Source organism: Palaemon carinicauda, chromosome 6 (genome assembly GCF_036898095.1).
Source record: "Palaemon carinicauda isolate YSFRI2023 chromosome 6, ASM3689809v2, whole genome shotgun sequence".
Taxonomy (NCBI): Eukaryota; Metazoa; Arthropoda; class Malacostraca; order Decapoda; family Palaemonidae; genus Palaemon; species Palaemon carinicauda.
This window is the reverse complement of record NC_090730.1, coordinates 142,347,432-142,373,165: the sequence shown is the minus strand read 5'-3', so window position 1 is coordinate 142,373,165 and position 25,734 is coordinate 142,347,432. Positions and strand designations below refer to the sequence as shown.

General features: G+C 35.9%; 1 protein-coding gene across 1 annotated transcript in view; it reads right to left on the bottom strand.

Annotated features, from left to right (window-relative positions):
- Positions 1–4,055: 4,055 nt before the first annotated feature.
- LOC137643268 (B-cell lymphoma 6 protein homolog) overlaps positions 4,056–25,734 on the bottom strand; it is a 175,884-nt gene continuing 154,205 nt past the window's right edge. The window contains exons 11-12 of the mRNA XM_068376109.1: positions 9,140–9,190; positions 4,056–6,167 (exon numbers count right to left, since the gene is read on the bottom strand). Coding sequence (XP_068232210.1) covers positions 5,538–6,167; positions 9,140–9,190 — 681 coding nt within the window. The 3' untranslated portion in view covers positions 4,056–5,537. The remainder of the gene's footprint in view (positions 6,168–9,139; positions 9,191–25,734) is intronic.

Sequence of the window (25,734 nt, the reverse complement as noted above, 5' to 3'; positions counted from 1 at the left end):
CATATCTTCTAACAGAAAATTATCACAATAAACTGTTACCAAAAACAAGGCAAAAGAAAGAAAAATATTCACACTGAGATGACATCTTTTAAAAAGAACACTCAATGATCAATACTTAATGTGTACTGTATATACAAGTGATTGTGTTAGGGGCTTTTACAGGTCTAAAAGGAAACTTTAAATATGCTAACACTCATCAACATACTTCTCAAGATTTGATAGTTCCCCAAGATTGTATGAACCAAATTATGCTGTATATTTCTGGAGAAGAGAAATCTTCCCTAATAACTCTCTCAATGGTATAGAAGTTTTCTCCAATATTTCTTAACTAAAATTTTTAAAAATAAATTTTAAAGTGAAATGACACTGCCTTAACTTATATTCTTTCCTTCTACCAGTAATCATCTGATCATTTCAGTGCCACTGAATTACACGCACCATAAAACTACCAAGAGTTTTTTAATATGGAAAAAAAAAAGAAAATCAGTAAATTCTGCATTTTAAAAGGAAATTTACAACAGTAAAATTATAGCAAAGTTTTCTTTTTCTATGTTACCACACTCAACCCACCTGTTACCATACTCAACCAATCTTTATCCTGCCTTTAAACTTGAGATATTTCAATCACGGACACTGAATAAAAATAAAAGATGCCTTTAACAAATAAAAAGGAAAAACTACTGGACTAATTTTAGGTTCAACATACTGTATTACATTACTTGACAAATATTTCCACTGCTTCTACACGTAAACAAATCTCAACAGGGATAACAGCATTATTTCTAAAAAATTCTTCCCAACATGGGATTTTTAGATATAATTCACTTTGCCATGAGAACAGTTAAATTGCTGTACCTCAGATGCACCATCAATTTATTAGAGTACATAGGCATAACCTTTTAGCTATAGGTCTTCATCTTGGTTATAGCTGTGCAAAAATGAACATCACACCGGATTCAGAATTATAATCTTCCAAAAACCTTCTTGATGATGATAAAAAGCTATCAGAATTAAGTTATGAGTAAAAAAAAAAATTTAATGGGCAATTTTTTCATGATTTAAAAAAAAAGAAAAAAATAGGCAAAATCCAAATACAGTACCTCTGTCATATAGCAATCCAGCAGTCTAAATGTTTAAACAAGCCAAATTTCCAAAATTTAGTACAATAACGGTGACTGACCATTCATTGCCAGTTTATCGATGGGGTATTTGTGTGTTCATGTATGTATGTATGTGGACCCATGATTGCTGAATCCCTTAATAAAGACCTACGGTAACTAAAATTAACAGGTGAAAATTATGGGATATGAAGTTGATCCCTAATAAAACTTACAGGTATGATTGTAAGTCGAGCACAGTGGCTGCTTAACATTCAGATCTTTGCATTGACAATGTCTCTCTAACTATATACAGTACAACATATACGAGATTCTGGGAGCTGTTCCGGATTGAATTTTTTTTTTTTTTTTGAACAAACATTAGGTCTGTTTCTTCTTCATGAGATTCTGGGAGTTATTTCTGATTGGAAATTTATTTTCAAGGAACATTAGGTCCGTTTCTTCTTCAATGGCACGAAAAATTTGTTTATTGAGAAAGTTTCTAAAAATTTTGGTTTTCAATCTATCCTGAGGAAATAGTTCAATCCTTCCATGCAACTATGTTTTGAGTATTTTTCTCCTGGCTGGTCTTCACCTGCTGACTCTCATCTTAATTTGTTGGACAAAAACTTGAGGTTATTTCTTGTGCATGTTGCATAAAATTCTTATAATTCTGACCCTCATTTTGCACTTGAATCTTCGCTGGCTGTACCATAGGCATAGTTATTTCTAAGAGCTTGGCTTTTCCATAATAAGACTCCATACTATACAATATTCTAAAAGTTCTATTCCAGCTATGACCAGAATGTGTAATGATCTTCATAACCTGCTGGTTGAATTGCCAGAATTTTAAAAGTTCAATGTTATGTGAATGCTTTTCTGTTAAACATGAAAACTAAAATGCTACTTTCTCTGAAAAAAAAAACATACTTAATCAGATGGTCCTATCAGTATTAATTTATCCATGAGAAACTTAGAACATAAGCTAGTTACAACTCAAAGAGCTATGGAAAGAACAAAGATGAGAATAACACTAAGCAACAGTAAAAGAACATGGATTTGAGAGCAAACTAAAGTTGAGGATATTACAACCTGTAAGAAAAAGAAATAGACATGAGCAGAACATAAAATGTGAATGACAGATAATTGATGGACAAGAAAAATAACAAGATGTGTCCCTCAAGATTGCAAACAAAGTAAGGGAAGAAAGAGAAGGCAATAGATTGACAAAAAAGAAAATTTGTAAGTACAGACTGGCGTAGAACGACCATAAACAGGTGTGAGTCGAAGGATATCTGAGGTCTTTATCCTGCAATGTACTAGCAATGGCTCAAGATGATGATGACTATACAATATATAATAATATATACATATAATTTATGTATAGAATATATATACTACTGTATATATATACTATATACAATACTATACATTTAATATATATACAGACATATATATACACACATATATATATATATATATATATATATATATATATATATATATATATATATATATATATATATATAACTCAGGTATGTTTACATATATAAATTTATATAGTACAGTATATGTATATATATATATATACATATATATATATATATATATATATATATATATATATATATATACATATATATATATATATATATATATATATATACATATATACATATATATATATATATATATATATATATATATATATATATATATATATATATATATATATATATATATATAGTATACAAAATGAATATATACATACTGTATACATGTTCATGTATTCATCTTCATCTAATTGGCATATGAAAATTCAGCGGTCTGTCAGGCAAGGTACATATCTTCATGATTCTAAAATAGACCCCAGTTAATTCTTCAACTCTACCTATGGGGGAAGCCATGGGGAGGTAGTTATGGGAGACTGTTGTACCTTACAGCAAGCCTTAGATTCAGGTGCTAATTTGGTTGCAATTTTGTCTCCCGGCAGGCATCTTGTGGATTATTCATGAGCGTTCCATCACCATCTGGGGTGGGGGGTTATAGTTCTAGGCTTCCACATATGTTGAAAAATAGTAATCTGGTTGCTGAAAGCTTGTAACTGAGGTCATTGAGTGCTTGATATGTTGCTCAGGCACATTTGATCTTGTACATTATCCTGGTCAACTACCAACAGCAATAGATTCTTAAAGATACACAGCTGTCTAGGGCAGTGGGCATTATTCCTTAGGTGCTTACCTCTTACACAGCCTTTAAATTGCCTTGTTGGCTATGTTAACTTCTGTAGTAAAAGGAGATGTCATTTTTTTATGTCCAGGTAATGTATAAGAGGATTTTGTATACAGTATTCATCTTCCAGCTCAAAGATACAACTTTCTATAAGTTGCTATACCTGTTATCTATGAGAAGCTGTCTAATATTGCCTAGGTTATGCCTGGACCTGTTTGATTAATGATTTAAGTAATTTTGATTCAAGCTCAAAGAACTACATTTTCTGCTCTTGGGGGGGTTCGCAAGAATTAACTTTGAAAATCTATCAACTACAAATCAATAATTTTTGAAAGAATTCTATTTGATGTTGAGGATCTAACACGGTTCTTTTATCACATCAATTTTTTTTTTCAGGGAAAACAAGTGGCATAAGAGGAGTAAAAATCTGAAAGGTTAAAGTTTTCTGGAAAAAATGGAATACGTAGGTGAAAAGGTATTCCAAAATGCTTAACATTTGCATCCTAAACCTGCTTGTTTGTTAATCTAGCAAGAACAACTGACAAAATCAATGATAAACTCCATTTTGTGCTTATAATTTCAAGTGTATCAGCCACTTCATATACTTACCCTGATCAGCAGTGCATCAAATCCTTGTAAAAGCAATGTGCCTCTTATGTTATATTTCATCCTAGACTGGAAAGTCCTTTTGATCCAACATCTCTATGCACTCCAGCCAGGAGTTTCTCAGCTCTTATTCCTAGTCCCCCTCAGAAATCATGAATTCTATAGCTTATTACCTACCAATGATCCTCTTTCATCTCTACATGACCACAACACATCACATTCTGATCCATCCTTTTCCTTATGTTAGTCTTTATTGACTAGTTTTATAATATCTGCAAGAAAAAATAAACCTATTGTTTGATAAAAGAAAATATGCAAAATTAAATGCACTTTTAAAACAATTATTAAACCTTTGAATATCTTAAAAGCCACAAAGCATTAAAGACCTTAAATAGAGATTAAATAACAAACTGTGTTTACTGAAGAATTGTTACACAATTGAAACAAGAAAAACGGTAAATTACACACATTCATGGGCAGAGGAGCAGTACCCTTTAAGGCCTAATATAATACAGTACAAAACTGGAAAATTACAGAGAACACATATTACAGATAACATGGTATTAAAGCTTAAGGGGGTTTGGATATTAAACCAGCAGCTATTTTCCTTAAATAATAGGTGCCAGCAAAACTAATTAATGACTACCTCAAAAAAGTGCAAGAGAATTCAAAGGTGTCATGATATGAATTTTTTTGTAGAAATAATAGACCAGACCACACACTGGTAATTGTACAGTATTATAAAATTTAAATATACCTCAACACGATGGCACAATTAACAACCCTCAAGTCTGTAAACTTTGTACAGTACATCAAAATTACAGTACTATAAACATTCTTGTTATAAAAAGAGGCACCTGAACATCCTTACATTTTACACATCATTGCCATCTAATAAGACATTACACCTTCTGCCACTCCTCATACTAGTTCAGCATCGTTACTGAAGCAATTGTCATTGTCTGCTTTCACACTTAATATTTTACCAATCAAGTTAAAACAAACCTGAGAAAAATAAAACAGAATACCTTGAAGTAACCTCAATTAAACCAAATGCATAAAAATATTTTTTTTTCACCATATGAACAAATAGATGTGTATTCAAAATATTTCCAAGAAATGAAGAAACATAATGCTATACTATACATAAAATGATTAAGACTTGGAATAAAAACCTATTCACTAAAAAATCCAAACTCCTGGCTATCTCAAGAGGAGCCTCGTCAGGTACAGCGCATCAAACTACTAAAGTATGAAGGTATTCATCTGTTGAGTATTTTGATCATGAAATATTGTTTACTACAATAACATTTACATACACAACAGCATACTATTCATCCTACAATAACAATAAAAGCTATGAAAACTTAGCTGCTCTTTTATGACTACTTTAGTTGCAACACATACAGTACCTGCTTTTTTCACAAACTTAAAATATAATCAAAATAGATTGTAGCTCTAGAGACATCCCTCAATCAATGCTTTCATGTGTTTTACAGATGATTATTTTGTACTTTAGATATTCTTCCAATCAGCAATACACCAGCATGCTAACTGTTAGAACCAATGAGAAATATTAATTAAGAATATGATTACTAGGTTTTATCTAACAATCCCATCAGCACTCAAGTCTTTACTTTGCATACTTTCCATAGCAATAGTTTCCGTTCCAAGTTCTTTGGTATGTATAGTTTCCATGGTAATGCCGTCTGCATGCAGGCTTTTGTCATGAAGATTTTCTAGAGTTATACTGTCACCTCTTACGTCCTTTCCTTGAATAGCATCAAGGGAAATTTCTTCAGTTCTATTCTTAGTTTGTAGATTTTCCATTGTTATACTTTCACAATTCAAATCTTTACTATGAATATTTTCTATGTGCTTTTTAATGGAATGTGGTCGTTTTGCACTGAAATCACAATGTGGACACTTATGGGGTCTTTCACCAGTATGTCTAAGCATATGTCGCCTTACATTATCAGACCGCTTACTCGTAAAGTCGCAATGTGCACATTTGTGGATTTTCCCAGCATGCTCTTTTTTCTGAGCAATAACAATTTTGTGGGTCTTACATGTACAATTGCAATGCTTTCCAGAGCATGGTTTGAAGGGGACTGCTAGAGATGGCACTGTCTGGGCAGAAGAATCCTGATGATTTTCTTGCTTGACACATTTGCAATCTCCATAATGGCATTCCATAGCTTCCTTTAATCCACTTGGCTGAGTAGTTTGGCTCTGTTGAAACATGAAAGACATTCCATATGCTTGAACTCATACTACAGTATAGTGTGTATTACACAGTATAAATCTCACAAGATTTACGAAAAATGATATGCTTATAGCAGAATATTATGGGTTTAAAAAAACCTGGTCTAAAATGGACTCTATTTTACCTGAATTTTACACAGTAAACATCCATTGCAGATCATATATATATATATATATATATATATATATATATATATATATATATTTATATATATATTTTTTATATATATATATATATATATATATATATATATTTTTTCCAATACAATTTATGACTGGTTTTAGCTGAATTAGAAATTTCCAAATAAAAATATCTTGGTTGGTAATTCTAACACACAAACAGGATGGCTTTTACTTTTGTTATACCATTAGCATGCAAGATGTGCGAAAATTCATTAGAGGTGAAGAACTGAAACTACCTGCAGCTAAATGAAATCCATTCTACTGTATATCTGAATTTAACTCTGGGCCAAAGTCACCATGTCTAACATAGTGTACGACAGGTGTGTTCACTGTTCACCATTCGCGAACTTAATGAAACATCAAGGCTCATATACCACACACATATTAAGAGAGATCTCAACAGTGCAAGAAGTAGGGTACTTGAGCGATGTACATATTAAACATCTAAAGATCATCCTATGGATTGCTTACTGATGCTGAATGCAGAATAACTAGCAAAGCTAGAAATCTAAGGACTTATTAAAAAGATAATAATGTATCCATGGGTGATGTCTGAGGTAGGAAGCAAAGGCAGGATGCCATTTCCAGTTACTGTACAAAGCAGAAACAGTTTCTCTATATATAAATTAAACAAGTGGATAATGCTCCGAATGCTCCAACCTCACAAATATAAACTCTTGTGAGAGTGTAATTCAGCTCTGAAACAAAGTTGCTCGGCCAGAAAATTATATCAGGACCACTAGGAGAAAGATCTCTTATCTATCAGTCAAAAAGGTCTGATAATAAAAAAAAAATTAAATCTAAATCTTGAATGTCTGTCAATATCTTTAAATTTGTCCAAGTTAGCTGCACCTTCCCTATCCAGTAAGGAAGGGTGATCTTCTATTCGCTTGGTTCCAGGTGTAGCTTAGTGACAAAGTCTCTCCCCAACTAACGGTTCTAACTTTCTATTACAAGGAATAATAAATACCTATACAGTATAACCAATTATCAGGACAATCTAATTTAGATAACTGGCCCCTTAAAATAACTGATAAATAAATTACCATTATTTGAAGTTAAAACTTGCAACCTAATCCTATATATCTCTTAATACTTTATATGTCAAAAGATTTAAAAGAATTTGTTAAAGTAACTGTTAAAACAATCTGTAATTCCACTATTGACAGGTTCAAGGGCAGGAACCAGATTATAACCCAGGCCTATATAGGCAATGATCCATCTTATGGGATAAAAGGCTTCAACACTAAACAGGAAATTGAATTACCAGCCATACTCTAAATATAGGAAAACAAGATGAACAAGATACCGCAGTAACTTACTTGGATTTCATTAAATGGTTTATCTTAAAGGCTAGTTTTAATTAGTCTTAATAATATATTTTAAGGACTTTATAAACAATTTTTTGACTGTCTGCTTACTACATACATGAACTGAAGTGTACAAGAGGAAGAGACTTTTAAGAAAGTGAGGTACTAATCTCTACATTTACCCTGTATGATAAAAACATTAGATGAGCTAGTGGCCAAGCTTGCACGTAAATGACGCACAGATCCACTTCAACAAGATGCAATCAAACAGATTTCGCAAATCATTTCTCAGCTTGAAAATTTTGTAAGCAGATTCTTTCGTGAAGAGAGGTATGACTATATTATAGATATGTGCATTTACTTCTTTTATATTGCCCTAATTCTCCATATATTGACATAAAAATTTCTTATTCGTTTCTAAATTTCTTCCACTGAATATAAATAATCCTACAATTTTTCCCAAGTGAAACTTATTTAAGTAAAAAGGTATTAATGTTTACCATTACCCAGCTAATGTTAACCAGTGATTAGCAAATGGCTGAGCTAGCAAACAAACGAAGGACACTGCCATCCAAAATGGGATGAAAAAGATTAGTTTTAGCTGAAACGTCAATGATAAAGAGACAAGAGAATCATATGATATGAAACGCCATCAACAAATGAAAATAGGATGATGCTAAAGAGCGCTTAATTTGTCGAGTGGAAGGATATTATGATTCAGAATACTAACTCTGTCTTCTGTCCTGCAATCTAGTTTTCTAGAATAGCAACTAGGAATGCAATGGTTTAGCAGCAGAATGATTTAGAGTGACTAAAGGAATTCCAGGCTCTGCAAGAAGATCTTGACTCTGTAACGTGCAGTGAACAATCAGAACTCTTACTAAATGTAACACTATTACCCTACCCCTGACTAAGGAAGTCAGGTTAAGGTTAGCAACCGGCCAGGTAAGATCAGAATTACACTGACAAGCTTAGACACACCAACATTCTGAGATTAAACAGAGGAAGCTAAATAAGTTAAGAGCTTTGAAGCTTACCCATTGGTTAGTTTCTTGCCTTCTAGTGTCTGGGTCAATTCTAGTTTGAACAATTAAAAGTTTCCTTAAAATCAATGTACAGTAGCCTATTGTATCACTCACTTTTATTTCTTTTCTTTTATTAATAAAGCCAATCGATCCTAACCCCACTTTCCTTTCTCAAGTACATGGTAAGATTCTTGAAAGAAGTTTCTGCATGATTGGCAATCATACCAACACCTTAAAAACATCATTCAAATAATGGTTAGCCCTAATTGCATTGATTACCACCTCTTTCCTGATACTGAAATGTTTTAATTACCAACCAAAAAGATAGGCACCATCCAGAAATGCCTTTAGAATCAAATGGTTTGTATTTTACATGCAAATGTAAGAATTTACTGTAATAACCATTCATGTAAACACTTACCTGTGTTGTGGTGAAATTACCAGTGAAATTGTATATGGTCTCACCATGTTCCTGCAAAAATTAACATATATAAATGTAAAGTGATCTGTACTGTACTGAAAGGACAAAATTTAAAATAACATTTTAAAATATCTTTTACAAGATAAACACTGTATGTACTGTCTCAACCTCAACAATGGCTCTTAATAATGAGTATCGTGTTTAATTGCAATGTTAAATGGAGTACCCTTAAACCCATTGTTTCATTAAGGACATCTTCAATTATGTAAAAATGTTGAATATTTTCAGTTATACTGATCATTTAGTAGAATTAATTTTTTATCAGATACAGTACTCCAAATTCTAAATAAATAGTACAGTATTTGTATAAAATGAAAATCTAAATAAAACACAGTACTAGTACGCAGAATCAATAAAATATACATAGATAAAATCATATTTAATAAACAGTTACAATGTCATAAGGTATGTCAAAAACAGAATAAATCCATATTCAGACCTGGCATCCATGTCAAAATTCTATGAGTTCTCATATATAAGAACCTCTTTTTATCTTTTAAAATGACTAAAATCATCTGGAGAGTTGTCAAAATCCATCAATGTTGATTCATATAATTGCCTCACCTACCCTTAGACTTTTAATGGTAAGAGATCCTCCTCCAGTTTGGGCAAAACTTCCAAATCCTTACTTTGTTCTTTTGTGTGCCCAATCTTCTGTTTACTTTTTTGAGGCCTTCAAACCCTTCTATTGACATCTTTATTTTGCATAGTTTAGAAACTCTTGTAAGAAAAAAAAATTCTTCAACTGTATCAGTATTATGTTGTTATATCATGAAACAATGACCAGGTTAAACAATCAATTAAATGTAAAACATGATATTTTAATTATAAAATAAATTTTTGAATATACTTACCCGGTGAATATATAATAGCTGCAACTCTGCGGCTCGACAGAAAACACACTCAAAAACTCGCGAGCGATCGCTATGAAGGTTGCGGGTGTGCCCACCAGCGCCACTATCGGCCAGATACCACTCTTGCATGTAAACAAACCCTTCAATTCTTCTCGTCCCGCTGCGTCTCTATTGGGGAGGAAGGGAGGGCCTTTAATTTATATATTCACCGGGTAAGTATATTCAAAAATTTATTTTATAATTAAAATATCATTTTTAAATATTTAACTTAGCCGGTGAATATATAATAGCAGATTCACACCCAAGGCGGTGGGTAGAGACCAGAGTTAATTAAGTTTACAGCGTATAAGCTAAGAGTTTTTGACAGTTATCAATATAACAAAACCAAAATATATAGGTACCTGGTAAGGAAGTTGACTTAGACGATTACTCTGCCTTATACGTCTGTCTTCCTCACGAAGCCCAGCGATCCTCTTAGGATGCTGAAAGACTCCCAGGAGCTGAAGTATTAAGGGCTGCAACCCATACAACAGGACCTCATCAAACCCTTAATCTGGGCACTCTCAAGAAATGACTTTGACCACCCGCCAAATCAATCAGGATGCGAAAGGCTTCTTAGCCTTCCGTACAACCCAAAAAAACAATATTAAAAACATTTCAAGAGACAGATTAAAAAGGATATTGGAATTAGGGTAATGTAGTGGTAGAACCCTCACCCACTACTGCACTCGCTGCAACGAATGGACCCAGTGTGTAGCAGTCCTCGTAAAGAGTCTGGACATCTTTTAAGTAAAATGACGCGAACACTGACTTGCTTCTCCAAAAAGTCGCGTCCATAATACTTTGCAGAGATTTATTTTGCTTGAAGGCCACGGAGGTTGCTATATCTCTAACTTCGTGCGTCTTAACCTTAAGCAAACATCGGTCTTTCTCATTCAAGTGAGAATGAGCTTCTCGTATTAAAAAAATCTGATAAAATATGACAAAGCATTCTTTGACATAGGCAATGAAGGTTTCTTAACTGAGCACCATAATGCCTCAGATTTACCTCGTAATGACTTAGTACGAGCTAAATCAAACTTAAGAGCTCTAACAGGACATAATACTCTTTCCAGTTCGTTGCCTACGATCTCTGATAAGCAAGGAATATCAAAAGATTTAGGCCAAGGACGAGAAGGCAGTTCATTTTTGGCCAGGAAACCAAGTTGAAGTGAACAAGTGGCTTTTTTCTGTAGAAAAGCCGATGTTCTTACTGAAGGCATGAAGTTCACTGACCCTTTTAGCCGAAGCCAAGCACACTAGGAAAAGTGTCTTGAGGGTGAGATCCTTCAGGGAGGCTGAATGTAATGGCTCAAACCTGTCTGACATGAGGAACCTTAGGACCACGTCTAAGTTCCATCCAGGAGTTGCCAAACGGCGTTCCTTAGAGGTCTCGAAAGACTTAAGGAGATCTTGGAGATCTTTATTGTTGGAAAGATCTAAGCCTCTATGTCGAAAGACCGAAGCCAACATGCTCCTGTAGCCCTTAATCGTGGGAGCTGAAAGGGAGTGAACCTTTCTCAGATGTAAAAGAAAATCTGCGATTTGGGCTACAGAGGTACTGGAAGAGGACACAGATGCTGACTTGCACCAGTCTCGAAAGACTTCCCACTTCGACTGGTATACTCTAATGGTAGAAGCTCTCCTAGCTCTTGCAATCGCACTGGCTGCCTCCTTCGAAAAGCCTCTAGCTCTTGAGAGTCTTTCGATAGTCTGAAGGAAGTCAGACGAAGAGCGGGGAGGCTTTGATGGACATTCTTTACGTGGGGCTGACGTAACAGATCTACCGTTAGAGGAAGACTTCTTGGAAAGTCTACCAGCCATTGAAGTACCTCGGTGCACCACTCTCTCGCGGGCCAGAGGGTAGCAACCAACGTCAACCTTGTCCCTTCGTGAGAGGCGAACTTTTGCAGTACCTTGTTGACTATCTTGAATGGTGGGAATGCATATAAGTCCAGAAAAGACCAATCCAGTAGAAACGCGTCTATGTAGATTGCTTCTGTATCTAGGACTGGAGAGCAATAGATTGGTAACCTTTTGATCAACGAGGAGGCAAAGAGGTCTATGGTGGGTTGACCCCAAGTAGCCCAAAGACTTTTGCCCACGTCCTTGTGGAGGGTCCATTCCGTGGGTATCACCTGACCCCTCCGACTGAGACAGTCTGCCAAGACGTTCAAGTCCCCCTCGATGAATCTCGTCAACAGGGAGATGCCTCGAATTCTTGACCATAAGAGAAGGTCCCTTGTGATCTCGAGCAGCGTGAAGGAGTGTGTGCCTCCTTGCTTGGAGATGTACGCCAAAGTTGTGGTGTTGTCTGAGTTGACCTCTACCACTTAGTTTCGAAGAAGCTTTCTAATATCATCAAGGCCAAGTGGACTGCTAATAGCTCCTTGCCGTTGATGTGCATGCTCTTCTGACTTGAGGTCCACAGACCCGAGCATTCCCGACCGTCCAGGGTCGCACCCCAACCCAAATCCGACGCGTCTGAGGACAACACGTGGTTTGGGTTCTTGACTGCTAGGGATAGTCCCTCTCTCAGACTGATATTGCTGTCCCACCATTTCAGGCATGCCTTTACTGGTTCGGAGACTGGGAATGATACCGTCTCTAATGTCTTGTCCTAGTTCCAGTGAGAGGCTAGATGGAACCGGAGAGGCAGAAGGTGTAGTCTCCCTAGTGAGACAAACTGCTCCAGGGATGAGAGAGTCCCTACGAGACTGATCCAACTCCTGACTGAATAAACGTTTCGTTTCAGCATTAGTTGGACTTCGAGCAGGGCTTGACTGCGAATCTCCATCCCCAAATATAGAATAATCTGGGATGGGATCAGTTGGGACTTTTAGGTTGACCAAAAGTCCCAACTCCCTGGCCAGACTCAACGTCCAATGTAGATCCTGCAGACAGCGAAGACTGGACGATGCTCTGAGAAGCCAGTCGTCCAAGTACAGGGAGGCTCGGATCCCCGATAGATGGAGGGATTTTGCCACATTCCTCATGAGCCTCGTAAACACGAGAGGCGCAGGACTGAGGCCAAAGCACAGGGCTCGAAACTGGTACCCCACATTCCTGTAAACAAACCTCAGAAACGGTTGGGAATCCGGGTGTAAAGGAATGTGGAAGTATGCCTCCTGAAGGTCGAGAGAGACCATCCAGTCGCCTTCCATAAATGCTGTCAAGACAGCCTGGTAGACTTCATCGTGAAGTTTGTCTTGACAATGAACACATTGAGCGCACTTGCCTCTTACGTACTCCTGCAGTGAACATGGCTGCCAAATCATTGGAGCCATCCCTGAGGGACTTGTTCCTGCAGAGAACGTGGCTGTCAGATCATTGGAGCCATCCCTGAAAGCCTTGTTTATGCATGACATAATTGTACAGCAAAACTTCAAAGGCTCGAAAATAGCTCTGAAGTCGACTTGTAAAATCTTGGAGCGTCTCATGGCCAGGCGCCAGGGAGAGTCTATGAGGTTTGAGAAGTCTATCTGGGCAGAGACAGAAACTCCCAAGCCGAGAACTTCTCTCGTGTCATAACAGACTCTCGATCTATAAGCCAGCTTAAAAGAAGGGAAATCAAAGGATGTCTCCCCCAAACTCCTCCTGGTGATAAACCAGTCGCCTAGCAAACGTAAAGCTCTCTTAAAAGAGCGAGAGAGCACTAGCTTAAAAAACAACGGCTTCGAAGTAGCTAGGCCTAGTGTAAGCTCTGACGTTTAGGCGAACGAGGAGCAGCAGTTACAAAACGATCCGGACAAAGATCCTTAAAAATCAGCATGATTTATTTAAAGTCCATAGAGGGCTAAGCAGCTTTAGGCTCCTCTCCGTCTGACAGAGTCCTCAAGGGAATATCAGTAGGAGGGGGAACAGCAATTTCCTCATCTGAAGGAACCTAGTCCGACAATAGCCGAGTCTCAAGCAAGGGAGAGACCTACCGTGGTGGCAATGCTTTACAAGCAGAGTCCACACGCACTGGTGCATTAGTAGCGGACCAGGACGCAACGTCATGTAACTGCTTGACAGTCTGTGAACTGTCAACAACAACAGGTGCGTGAGGACGCACAGCGTCCACTCGAGACTGCTTTGACCGCCTAGACTGAGCAGTCAAAACAACTCTAGAATGCGGAGGTTGACGCTCAGCGTCAAAACAAGTCAACTCCGATTGTTGGCGAACGTCCTGAACGTCAACAGGAGCATCAGCAAGTGGCCTAACGTCCAAATGTGGCTGAAAATCCACACGAGACCGCATCGAGTGTGGTTCTAAACAACCTGACTGACGTGACTTGGCTACGCCAACGTCAATAGGACGAACAAAGGAACGTTAGGGTGGCTGAAGGCCAGGATCTCGATGAGATAAACGGCTAGGCTCAACGGACTTATCGGCAGAATAGTCTTCCATAAGGGAGGCAAGCTTATTCTGCATGTCTTGCCGTACAACCCATTTAGGATCAACGGGAATGGTTGCGGTAAGAGACGAGGGTAACGTCTGTGACTGCAAAACCTTGCCTACAAAAAGACTCTCGGAGTCTGTGTTACGCTTTTGTTTAGGCGGCGAGCAGTCTTCCGATGACTGCATAGGGTCAGAGCTGTCCTAATAGTTAAAACCAGGACGCTGGACCTGTCCTGAAAGGACTGACTTTCGCTTAAAGGGCCTCGAAACCTTGTTCCACGGTTTCTTATGCGAAAAGCCTTCGGATGACGAGGAGAAAATCGTCTCTCTCGCCTTATGGTAGGGGTGATCTTGGTAAGATACATCTGATACCATAGAGGGAACGTCTGTTCGCTGATCAAGGCCTCTCGAACCCATAAGTCGTACGACATTACTTCTCCCCTGGGCTTGGGAGCTTGCAAGAGGTCCCGGACTAGGCGAACGACAGGCACGAACAGACGAACCCTCGGTCGCAACACTGATAACACTTTGCGCAATATCACTTTATCACTATTTTCTGTTTTGCACTTATTTCACTGAAATCGAATTTTTTAACAATTCACATTAGGTATGAATAAAACTGATTTCTACCTGAAGCACGCAATTCTACCCTCATCAAAAGGTTGTAATTGGGAAATCAGTTGTATAATGTAAGCACATTAATACCAGCAAAAAACAGTAAACATATTTTAAGATAAAAAAATCAGTGGTTGGGGAAGAGACTAAACACTAGTTCATTCAAAACTACGTTTTCAATCTCTCACCGTACAGTGCCTTGGGACGAGAATAAAAATTAAAAACGTTTTATCCTTTCTCCCCGTACAGAGACTAGGGACGAGAGTAACTCGAGAACAACGTTACTCGCTTGGGACGAGATAAAGATCGGAACGTTCTCTCTCCTCTCTCTCTCTCCGTCTCTATCTCTCTCTCTCTCTCTTGATTTCGCACCGAAGAGAAGAGCCCACTTACCTTTCGTCAACAAACAGGTTATTTGACCAAAGGAAAAAACTGAAAGGTTTTTCAATTAAAAGTTCCTTTAAAATAGTCTTTAAAACATTTAAGCTTTGAAAGAAAAAAGAACAAAACGTCAGAATCGATTTACTCTTTCTGCAAAGTGAAACCGTGATACTCTCTCTCTCTATCGTAACGATAAAGCGCAAACTGCGTAGCATAAATAAACTAAACGTTAGTTCATCTTTGAAACAGTACGAAGACTATTCAAAGAAAAAAACTATCATAAAATATTTACTAAAAATATTTCATTTAATAAGTTTTAAATCATTAGCTCTGTAAAAGTTATTTACGATTGAAAAGGGCTCAACGTTGTTTAACTTCGGTTTCCAAGTTAGGACCGCATACTCTCAGGAAAGGTCGCATATAAACAAATCATTAAAATTTATTTTGATGTTTATTATAAATGGAAAGCTAATCGAAGAGGCCTAATAAAGGCGGTTGAGATATAAAATATATAGAGGAAAATCTATAATTAATTTATAACGTGATAAGATAATTGCTAAAAGCCTAAAACACACTTCCGTCTAAGGGAAGGGTCGGCCATTTAAAAGTCAAAGAAAGAAAGTCCATACTCTCTCTCTTGTCATCAAAAATTAAATCTATCCAAAAACGAGTTCAAGATTTAAGATGAAGATAAAACACCTGCACTGCGAAAGCTCAAACCAAAATGAAGTACTTCACCAAATTTGTTGAGAAAACTCCAGGTTCTACAGCGAGTATTGATACGTCTTGTCGTCAACGTCGACAGAGAAGAATTGAAGGGTTTGTTTACATGCAAGAGTGGTATCTGGCCGATAGTGGCGCTGGTGGGCACACCCGCAACCTTCATAGCGATCGCTCGCGAGTTTTTGTGTGTGTTTTCTGCCGAGCCGCAGAGTTGCAGCTATTATATATTCACCGGCTAAGAAATATTTAAAAAGTAATTATAATAATGTACACTATCATGAAAATTTAATTTGTATATGACACTGAAACCAGTAGGCAGTCTTGGTGTTCCTGTGTAAATAACTCACAGTTTCTTTGTACATTTTATCTCAAAAGAAACAGATTCAAACGATGTAATTCATTACAAAAATAAATGAATTTCCCAATATGTTAATACTGCAGTTCTAATCAACAAATTTAAGGTAGAACATGAAATCCTTTAGACAAACCCCATTTAGCAGAATTTCAAAGCCCTGAAGGCTGCCAATGGACCTGTTAAGCTTTGGGATTTGGATTTTTAAGAAGGATATCTACTCTCCCTATCATAAAAAACAACATTTACCTCAAGGTAAATACTCTTTGGGCAATGAATAGTTAAACTGGTGTTCCCTAACCTTTCCAAGACATTCTACAAACTATTCTGCAGTACACACATCCTAGGCAAAGTGGGCCAAGTATAGTATCATGAATCATAACAGCAAACTTACTAGGGTATGAAATAATAATTATTTCCAAAACCTAATACATTAAACAAATGAATACCAGTACCCAACCAAGAAATAATACCAAATATTTGCAGGCCAAGATACAAAAAAATAGTTAAATCATGACACAATCAGCTATGCAAAGAACGTCTCTGCTTCTACCAATGTTCTTTTCTCGGGAAAGGTCTTGCAAATTAGCATTCAGTGTGTGTATCAGTTTACAACAAGGGTTAATATTAAGCTCTTTGAAGAAGGAAAGTTTCCCATCACTTATCGGGGGAGGAATTAAGAACTTATCTTTAAAGATGACTTTGAAAAAACAGAAGATATGGTTCATTATCAAAACTGATGTCTCAAACTCATTACAACAACTTCCTTCTAATGTTAAACAATTTTAACAATATAATCCCAGCTAGTTCTCATCTTTGATATATTCATGGATTGACACCATTAAAATTAAAGAGACTAGTATCTTTGGTACAAAATAATCCTGAACAGAGCTATTAAGTCTATGTTTCAGAGAGAGCGCCTGAACTTGTTTCACATCTGTTAAATCACGGTAAAAGATGGGAATGTGTAAAGATCTAGATTTTTCTTGTACATAACAGGGTATCTACCTTCTATGCTAAGAGATCCAGAACAGGAGAACTAAAGATCTTTATTATTGTTAGCATCTGGTGTTCTACCACAACCAAGTAAGGACCAAACCCTATGTTGCTTAACTTAGCTGATCAGAGGATGAGCAGCGTTTTCAACATGGTAGGGTCATTGACTGGTTAAGTTTACCTCAAAGATTGTTCTACCATTGTGGCAAATACCTGCTCTCTTCCTTTATCACAAAACCAATATTATGCTGTTAAATTCTTGGAAACCCCATCTTAAAAACTTATCAAAAAAAAAAAATAACCAAAAACTAAAATCAAATCCTGAACATCTTTTCAAACCTATTAAGTAAAATCTAGAGGGTTGTGAAAACCCTAGATTTGAGAATGCTATCAAAAATCACCTGGTGATCAGATGTAAAACAGAAGCGTTTGGATTTTGAAACACTTTTGAAATGGGTCATCTGATCAGGTTGATTGGTATGGCAATCTTCTCAGACACTGACAACAAATGGCACAGATCCACGGACCATCTTTGTGTCCATGAATTTTTTCAAATATGCCCAAATTAACATCACTTCCTCTACCTGGGACAGCAAGGATGACCTTAAACTCATTTAGTTTTGGATGTGGTCTAGTGATGACATGTCTGAAAACACTGCTACGGTCTGTCCTTCAACCACTGGTTTGTGGTTTTACTTCAAATTATCAAGGGATAACTAATTCCTAATACTAATTAAGTGTACCTAACATATTTTACGTAACTGGCTACTTAAAGTAACTGATGAATAGATTAAATATTATTTGACGATAAAACCTTTATACTAATCATATATTCTTTATAATAGAACATTATCAAAAGAATTCAAGGAATTTCATTAAGTTTTTTAAATGATCATTGAGTGCCTTGCTGATAGGTAACAAGGAAGGAAACATCTTAATCAAGGACCAGACTGACATTGATCCATCTAGTAGGATAAAAGGGTTTAGCACTAAATGGGAACTTGAATTATCAATCTTACTTTGAATCTGAGATATAGCAAGTCTTCTGTCATCACAGATTTTGTCTTCTCAATCTCACTGTACACCTAACAACAGTTATTTTAAACACACTACAATTCCTGTGCAGGAATGCAATCAAATCCAGCAGGGAAAACAACTTGTATCACAAAAAAAAAACTTATCACAGTTTGGAAGGTGATATATCGACATATCACAGATGCGACAGAAAAACTGAACAACACAGAACCACTTGCCATTAACCACTAGTGCTTCATTACTTTACTAAGGGCATAAAGTATTGAAAGGAAATAAAATGGGAAAACTTTCAACAAACTTTGGGGGCAAATGTCGATAAACTGAGCTTTTGGAGAAGGAATATCAACATCAGAGGTGGTTCATAGAAATAAAGCTAATGTAGTGAAAGAAGTTACATCTTAATCTAAACAAAGAACTAAGATCATCCAGGAACTTAACAACTTGGTTATAATTTGGATCAACAAAGAACAGTTGGTGGGTGATAGCATTCCAAGAAGCCATGATATACAAAATGCTAAGTAATTACATTCATACATTCACAAGATAGATCAGGAACAAATAATGACATAGGTCTTAAAGATATTTCCAAGGCTCATTTGATAAATTTAAAATAAGAAATTACCTACACAGTGTTGTAAGGCATGGGAGAGTGCTCGTTCAGATAAAACCACTGCTGGGAAATATGCTGGGGGAATTTAAAGACTTTATTGAGTTTAACAGCTTTATTCTTAAGTTTTCAACTGCTATGAAACAGGCACGAAAAAAAGTGCCAAGGACCTACATTACCCAGGAGGAGAAGGCCTTGCCTGGGCATAAGCCTATAAAGGATGAGCTAACCCTGTTCCTGTGTGGGAATACAAGTGAGGACTTTAGGGTCGAGCCCCTACTTGTTTGCCATTCCAAAAACAAAAGGATTTTCAAGAAAAACACAATGAACAACAATCTAAACTTAATGTGGAGGGTCAATAATAAAGACTGGGTAATTAGGCAGTTTTTCATTGACTGGATGCATGATGTATTTAGTTGGACCCTTAATGAGAAAATATCTCCAGAAGAAATAGTTCCAATTTAAAGCACTAATCATGGACAATACACTTACTCACCCTCCAGGTTTGGAAGACGATAAAGTGGTTGGAGTTTTCCTCCATTACTATCAAGTTCCTGACCCCCCATATTGCAACTACCCTTATCCAGAACTTAGACCAACATGCAATCATCTTTAAAAAGCTTTAAACACATATCTTTTTAAAAAGCATTTTAAGGTTCCCTCTATAACAAAGTTGATTCAACTCGAGAGTTTTAGAATCAAAAGTCTTGGGAAAGTGTCTTTCAGAACAATGAGCTCTGCCTGGAAGAATTTGTGGCCAAACGGTATAGCAGGAAAACGTTGAAGCTTTGAGCCTGATCTTGAGATTGAGCCTGTGATCAAGAAAATGTGTCTCTAGGGAAGTCAATGGGCATTTCTGAGAAAGACATTGAGTTGTTGGAGGAAAACACAAAACTCACCACTGAGGAACCCCAACACCCTAAGGAAGACAGTAGCTGAGGAAATATCTTCAAAGGAGGTGGAGTGAAGGGATAATGCCCCTAGTTAATGATAAAAGAAATTAATTCAAAATGGGTTGAATTACAGAATTTGTTGATACTGTTTATGTCATCCAGATAAGGCAGTACCCAGCAGCGTGAGCAAGTTTTTTAAATGACAATGCAATATGTCCTTTTAGAGACATTTCTAAACAAGAGGCAAAAAAAAACCTCTGGAAAAATTTATAGTAAAAAAGGCCTAAAGTGATTCTAAGTTAGTACCTAAAAAGAGGGAAAAATGAGAAAGAATCCCAGAATGGCAGCTACCCAACATTATGAAATGGGGACACCCCTTCCAAGATACACTAGCACCATCACCTCCTCCTCCTCTTTCCATTCGCACCATCCACTCTCCATACAAGTAAAGTGAAGTTCAATGGTTATTTAGTTCTTTTATTCCACATACAGTATCTAATAATTTATTCTGTCCACTCAATTGCAATTTTATATTTTTATATGATCTTATATCTATAATCACATTAAAAATAAAATGCCCTTCTGGAACGAATTAAGTTCCATTTCCGATGTTCTACTGTACTATACTGTACCTTAAGAATGATAGCAGTAGAACAATGCCTTTCCTACAACAAAATTTGAGCCAACTGGACTCGTAGAGTCAGGCTTACAATTGTATGATAGGGCTGGAGATAACTTGGCTGCTGGACCTAAAAAAGCCTTTCTAATAAGATAATAAGATCTTTCTTGATAATTTCTAAGAAATACAGGTGAAGGACCGTTATTTTTGGTGAAAACACCTGAATTGATGCTACTTTGACAGTCTATTCCAGATTAGAACAGATCTCAGCTAATCCACTGAAAGCTTAAGAGAATATAGAAACCATGATTGTTGTGGCTGTAATGGAGGTATCAAGATTATGTGAGCATTGACTGATCAAAAGAGTATGTCTAAAAAATCTTAATGCATAAAAGGTATAAAATAAGTACAGTACAGTTCTAAATTAACTCATAGGACCATGGACTTAATTTAAAAAAAAAAGATGTCTGGTCTGGTAGAGTGGGACAGAAATCCAATTGGGGATTTCATGCCACCTGCTCCTATAGTACATTACTATGGTACATTTATTCAACATTATCTTGTTAGAGACATGGACTAGGAGTTTACACAGGTAATAACATTCATCAGTTCTACAAACTTATGTACTCTCATGTTTTCTTTTAGAACCATTAGACTTAGAAAGTTACAGAGTCCTATATATGAATACAAGTTTTTTTTTCTAGAAGCAGCTGTAAATAACCGCTCCTCTCCAAAGACCGTGCTAATCTAGCCACACTTTAACAGGGGCTCCTTGGAAGGGCACAGGGGGAAATCCTTCGATTTGCTTACTATAAACCCTTTCAATTAAAATTTAGATTTAGAAAAATAAACATGAATCAGTTGTGTAGCACTAAATTTTCTGCTAATTTTAAGTGGCCTAGAATCTTTGCCAAAACTCTGCACAAGGGGCCTGATACCTTAACATCTCCAACAAAGGAAAAAGATATCTCACATATTTTTTTCCTTCATTTGTGAAAACTGTGAAGGTCGTAGTGTATGACCAACAACTAGCAGAGTCAAGTGTGCTAACGAGGTTACGTCTGATTCGTATTAGTAATAGGATCTGGATATTGCCATTCATTGAGGTATAGGAGGTTTCACTGAAGTTTCCGAGATGAGGACGAGATTATTAGTTTGTATAGGAGGTTCCACTGAAGTTTCAGAGGTGAAGAAAAGATGATTAGTTTGTCACTTTAATATCTCATCAGCCGTATGCCCCTCTGTAATACCAGACCATAACTAGAACTGAAAGGAAAAGTTAGAAAACAAGTACTGTAAGAGGAAAATTGGAAGCATGTCTTTCAAATCCAAAGGCACAAGCAAGACATCCTTCCAACTGGAACTATTATCTCCCTCTAGAAATGAGATAGCTGAAGAAAATTGTTCAGGAAATACAACAATCAACTTCCAGACCTCCATAACCTTTAGGACAAAACTGAGCCCTTAGGATTTACTATAAATTCCTCTATAGCTTCTTCAGCAAATATAGCTTCCATTTGATTGTCCTATGAGACCTTTTTTGTGCTTTTGTGTTCACCACATATAATTCTGAATATATTTCATGTGAGGACAGGGTAAGAACACCTGTTACCATAAATGGGCTCTGAAAACCATGAATCAAAGTGTGAACACCAAAAGGGTCTACGGTATATCTATTTTCTGTCAGCAGTAACATTATTCTTTGAATCATGGCCCAACTTTGCATCGATTGATCCTAAAAAGAAAGAAAATCTCCTATGTCCCAATGGAGTTTTGCAAAACGAGAAAAAAAAAGGTGACCAGTAAATCCTTGAATTTTTCTGTGTAGTATTTTAGAATATCAGCTAGGATCTGGCCATCGCTCTAGATACGAAAGTTTCTGTATATGAAAAATTCATGATAAGAAACGACATGAAGATTTTTTTCACCTCATAATACAAAAAATTTTCATAATACAACACAAGATTCACCAGGCGCCTAGAATAATTGTAAAAACTTGCGCGTTGCCAAACTGTATACTTGCCACCATTGTCCTGCTCTCCCATTGGTTATCTCCCTACCTTGATGATAGTTACAACCATAAAATCCGGCTGTCCTACTTTATATCAGTAAGTACATTATTAAGTTAAAAACAATGAAAAGTACTGTATTGTGTATATGTATGTACGCACAATTCTACTACGCATATTAAAACATTAGCAATATATTTTTCTTTCATTTCTTTAAATAAATACCAGATCATAGCATACTTTTTCCTTTTAATGTCATTATCATTTATTTATAATTAATTTCATATCAATAACATTTTTAAATTAAAATAACACAATAAATAGAACTTTATTGTTTGTACAAACACAAAATGCTACTACGCATATCAAACGCATTAGCGATTTATTTTTCTTTCATTTTAGTAAATAAATAACAGATCGTAACATATATTTTCCTTTTAATGTCATGATTATTTATATAAATTTTTTTCTATATTAATAAGTATATTTTTAAGTTAAAAATCATAATGAACCGTATGTGTGTACAGTATGTACATACGCACAATGCTACAACACATCAAAACATTAGCTATATTTTTACTTAACATTGGTAAATAATAGTTAAGAAAACTACTGTATTTACTAAATAATTAAAGTTTATTCATTGTAAAAAGTAGGTTCACGTACATATTAACATCAATGAATCATGCTTGTATTACAATTAAATAGCTCAAATATACGAGTGTAAAAAAAACATAAGTGAACCCTCGTTTATCGCGGTAGATAGGTTCCAGTCGCGGCCGCGATAGGTGAAAATCCGCGAAGTAGTGACACCATATTTACCTATTTATTCAACATGTATATTCAGACTTTTAAAACCTTCCCTTGTACGTAGTACTGTTAACAAACTACCCTTTAATGTACAGAACACTTAATGCATGTACTACAGTACCCTAAACTAAAACAGGCACAAATATTAAAGATGATTTTATATCATGCATTTCCTAAACATGCTAAAAAGCACGATAAAAAATGGCAACCAATGTTTTGTTTACATTTATCTCTGATCATAATGTAGAAACAAACTGGAGGTAGAGCTTTGCTTATTACCCAGACATATTTCCCATACTTTTCCCTTAGAACTACATCACATCTTCCTACTTTAGATATACAGTATAGATATATATATATATATATATATATATATATATATATATATATATATATATATATATATATATATTATATATGTGTGTGTGTGTGTGTGTATATATATATATATATATATATATATATATATATATATATATATATATATATATATATATATATATATATATATACATATATATATATATATATATATATGTATACACATATACATACCTACATATATACATAAATACATGCATACATACAGTATATATATATATATTACTGTATATATATATGGGTTATGGAAAAAATCCGCGAAGTGGTGAATCCACGATGGTCGAACCGCGAAGTAGCGAGGGTTCACTGTACTAAAGGCTATTTATTGATGTCTCACAAATGAATATTAATTGTATTACAATAAAATAGTTACTGTTAAAAACATGCGTGAGTTAAAGAAAACGGGTTGTTTATGCATGATAGAATATTTACCTTTCTATAGTAAGAGTAACTATAATAATAGTACAATACATACGGTACTGTATATTTCGTATATGCACAATATTGTACTATATGTATTGTATTATTTTCCATTGTTTATTGTATTTGTAGGCTACGTGTGCGGTGAGTCGAGTCATCCAAACAAAAACAGCGAACACTTACAGTACACTTAAGCTTTACTGTAGTGATAATAGTATATTACAGTAATATACACAACACTATCAGCGAGTATTATGCACTATTACTAGATAGGAACAACTATACTGTGATAGAAACCAAGTAAAAACAATATTAGGCAGTACTTTGTGTGTTAATTATCCAAGCGTAGGAAATGGGTAGCGAGTCGTTAGGTTAGGTTAGGAGTTATCCCACCCTAGTAACCCAAAAAATACGCAAATTCACGCCTGTCTCTGTTACCTAACCCTCGCGAATAGTGGGGGCTGACTGCATTTATACCTCAGCTGTCATCTTGATTAATGAGGAGAGGAAAAAGTGCTTATACATATTATTACATATGCACTAGAACAAGCAGGCTTAATATTTTAGTGGTTTTAGCACAATCAATACTGCAATAATTTATGATTGGTGCTAATAAATTATTACAGTTGGACCTCAATATTCGTGGGCTTGCTCTTCCTGGGAAGGCCCTGTTATTTCAAACAAAAATATTTGTAGACATTTATTCACATCTACACAACACCAAATATGCAGTAGGCCTTGCTATGAAATGACAGAAAGCTATCACAGTATTACACAAGGGCTTGTGGTAGCCTACTGGGAATGTCTTCAACTCGAGTTCCATCAGTTAGGAATTCGAGCACTGCTCAAACCCGAAGAGTTTTCAGGAGTCTTAAAACCTTGCCATCTTTGTGAATTAGGGATGGGAGATTTGGGGCAGCCTATAGGTCTAACTGCCGAGTCATCAGCAGTTATTGCCTGGCCCTCCCTGGTCCTAGCTTGGGTGCATTCATATGTATGTATAGTCTGTCTCTAGGACATTGTCCTGTCATTGATGAGTGACCTTTAAACATTTACTTATTCTCCTGTTATATAACTATATTTGCTGGCTGTATTTAGTCTTGCATAACCCTAAATTATTCTATAGCTTTTTAGTTGAAGTAAATTCACAGGGCAACAGATCAATTGCAGCATAGGACCGTGAGTTTATACTGTTTACTGGGATGGTTACTGCTTGGTTAGGCTCTACAGTGGAGGGTTGGTCTTCATTGGCTAACATTCTGGTGCGCATCACTTCAGATGATGCTGAAACTGATACCAGACATCTTTAAAGTTTATATAAGACCAAATACTGCACAGCATACTGTACTCAGCTATATACCAGGAGATAGGTAAGAGTAAGTTGAGGCAGATGCATTATGTAAACTCTCTCTCTCTC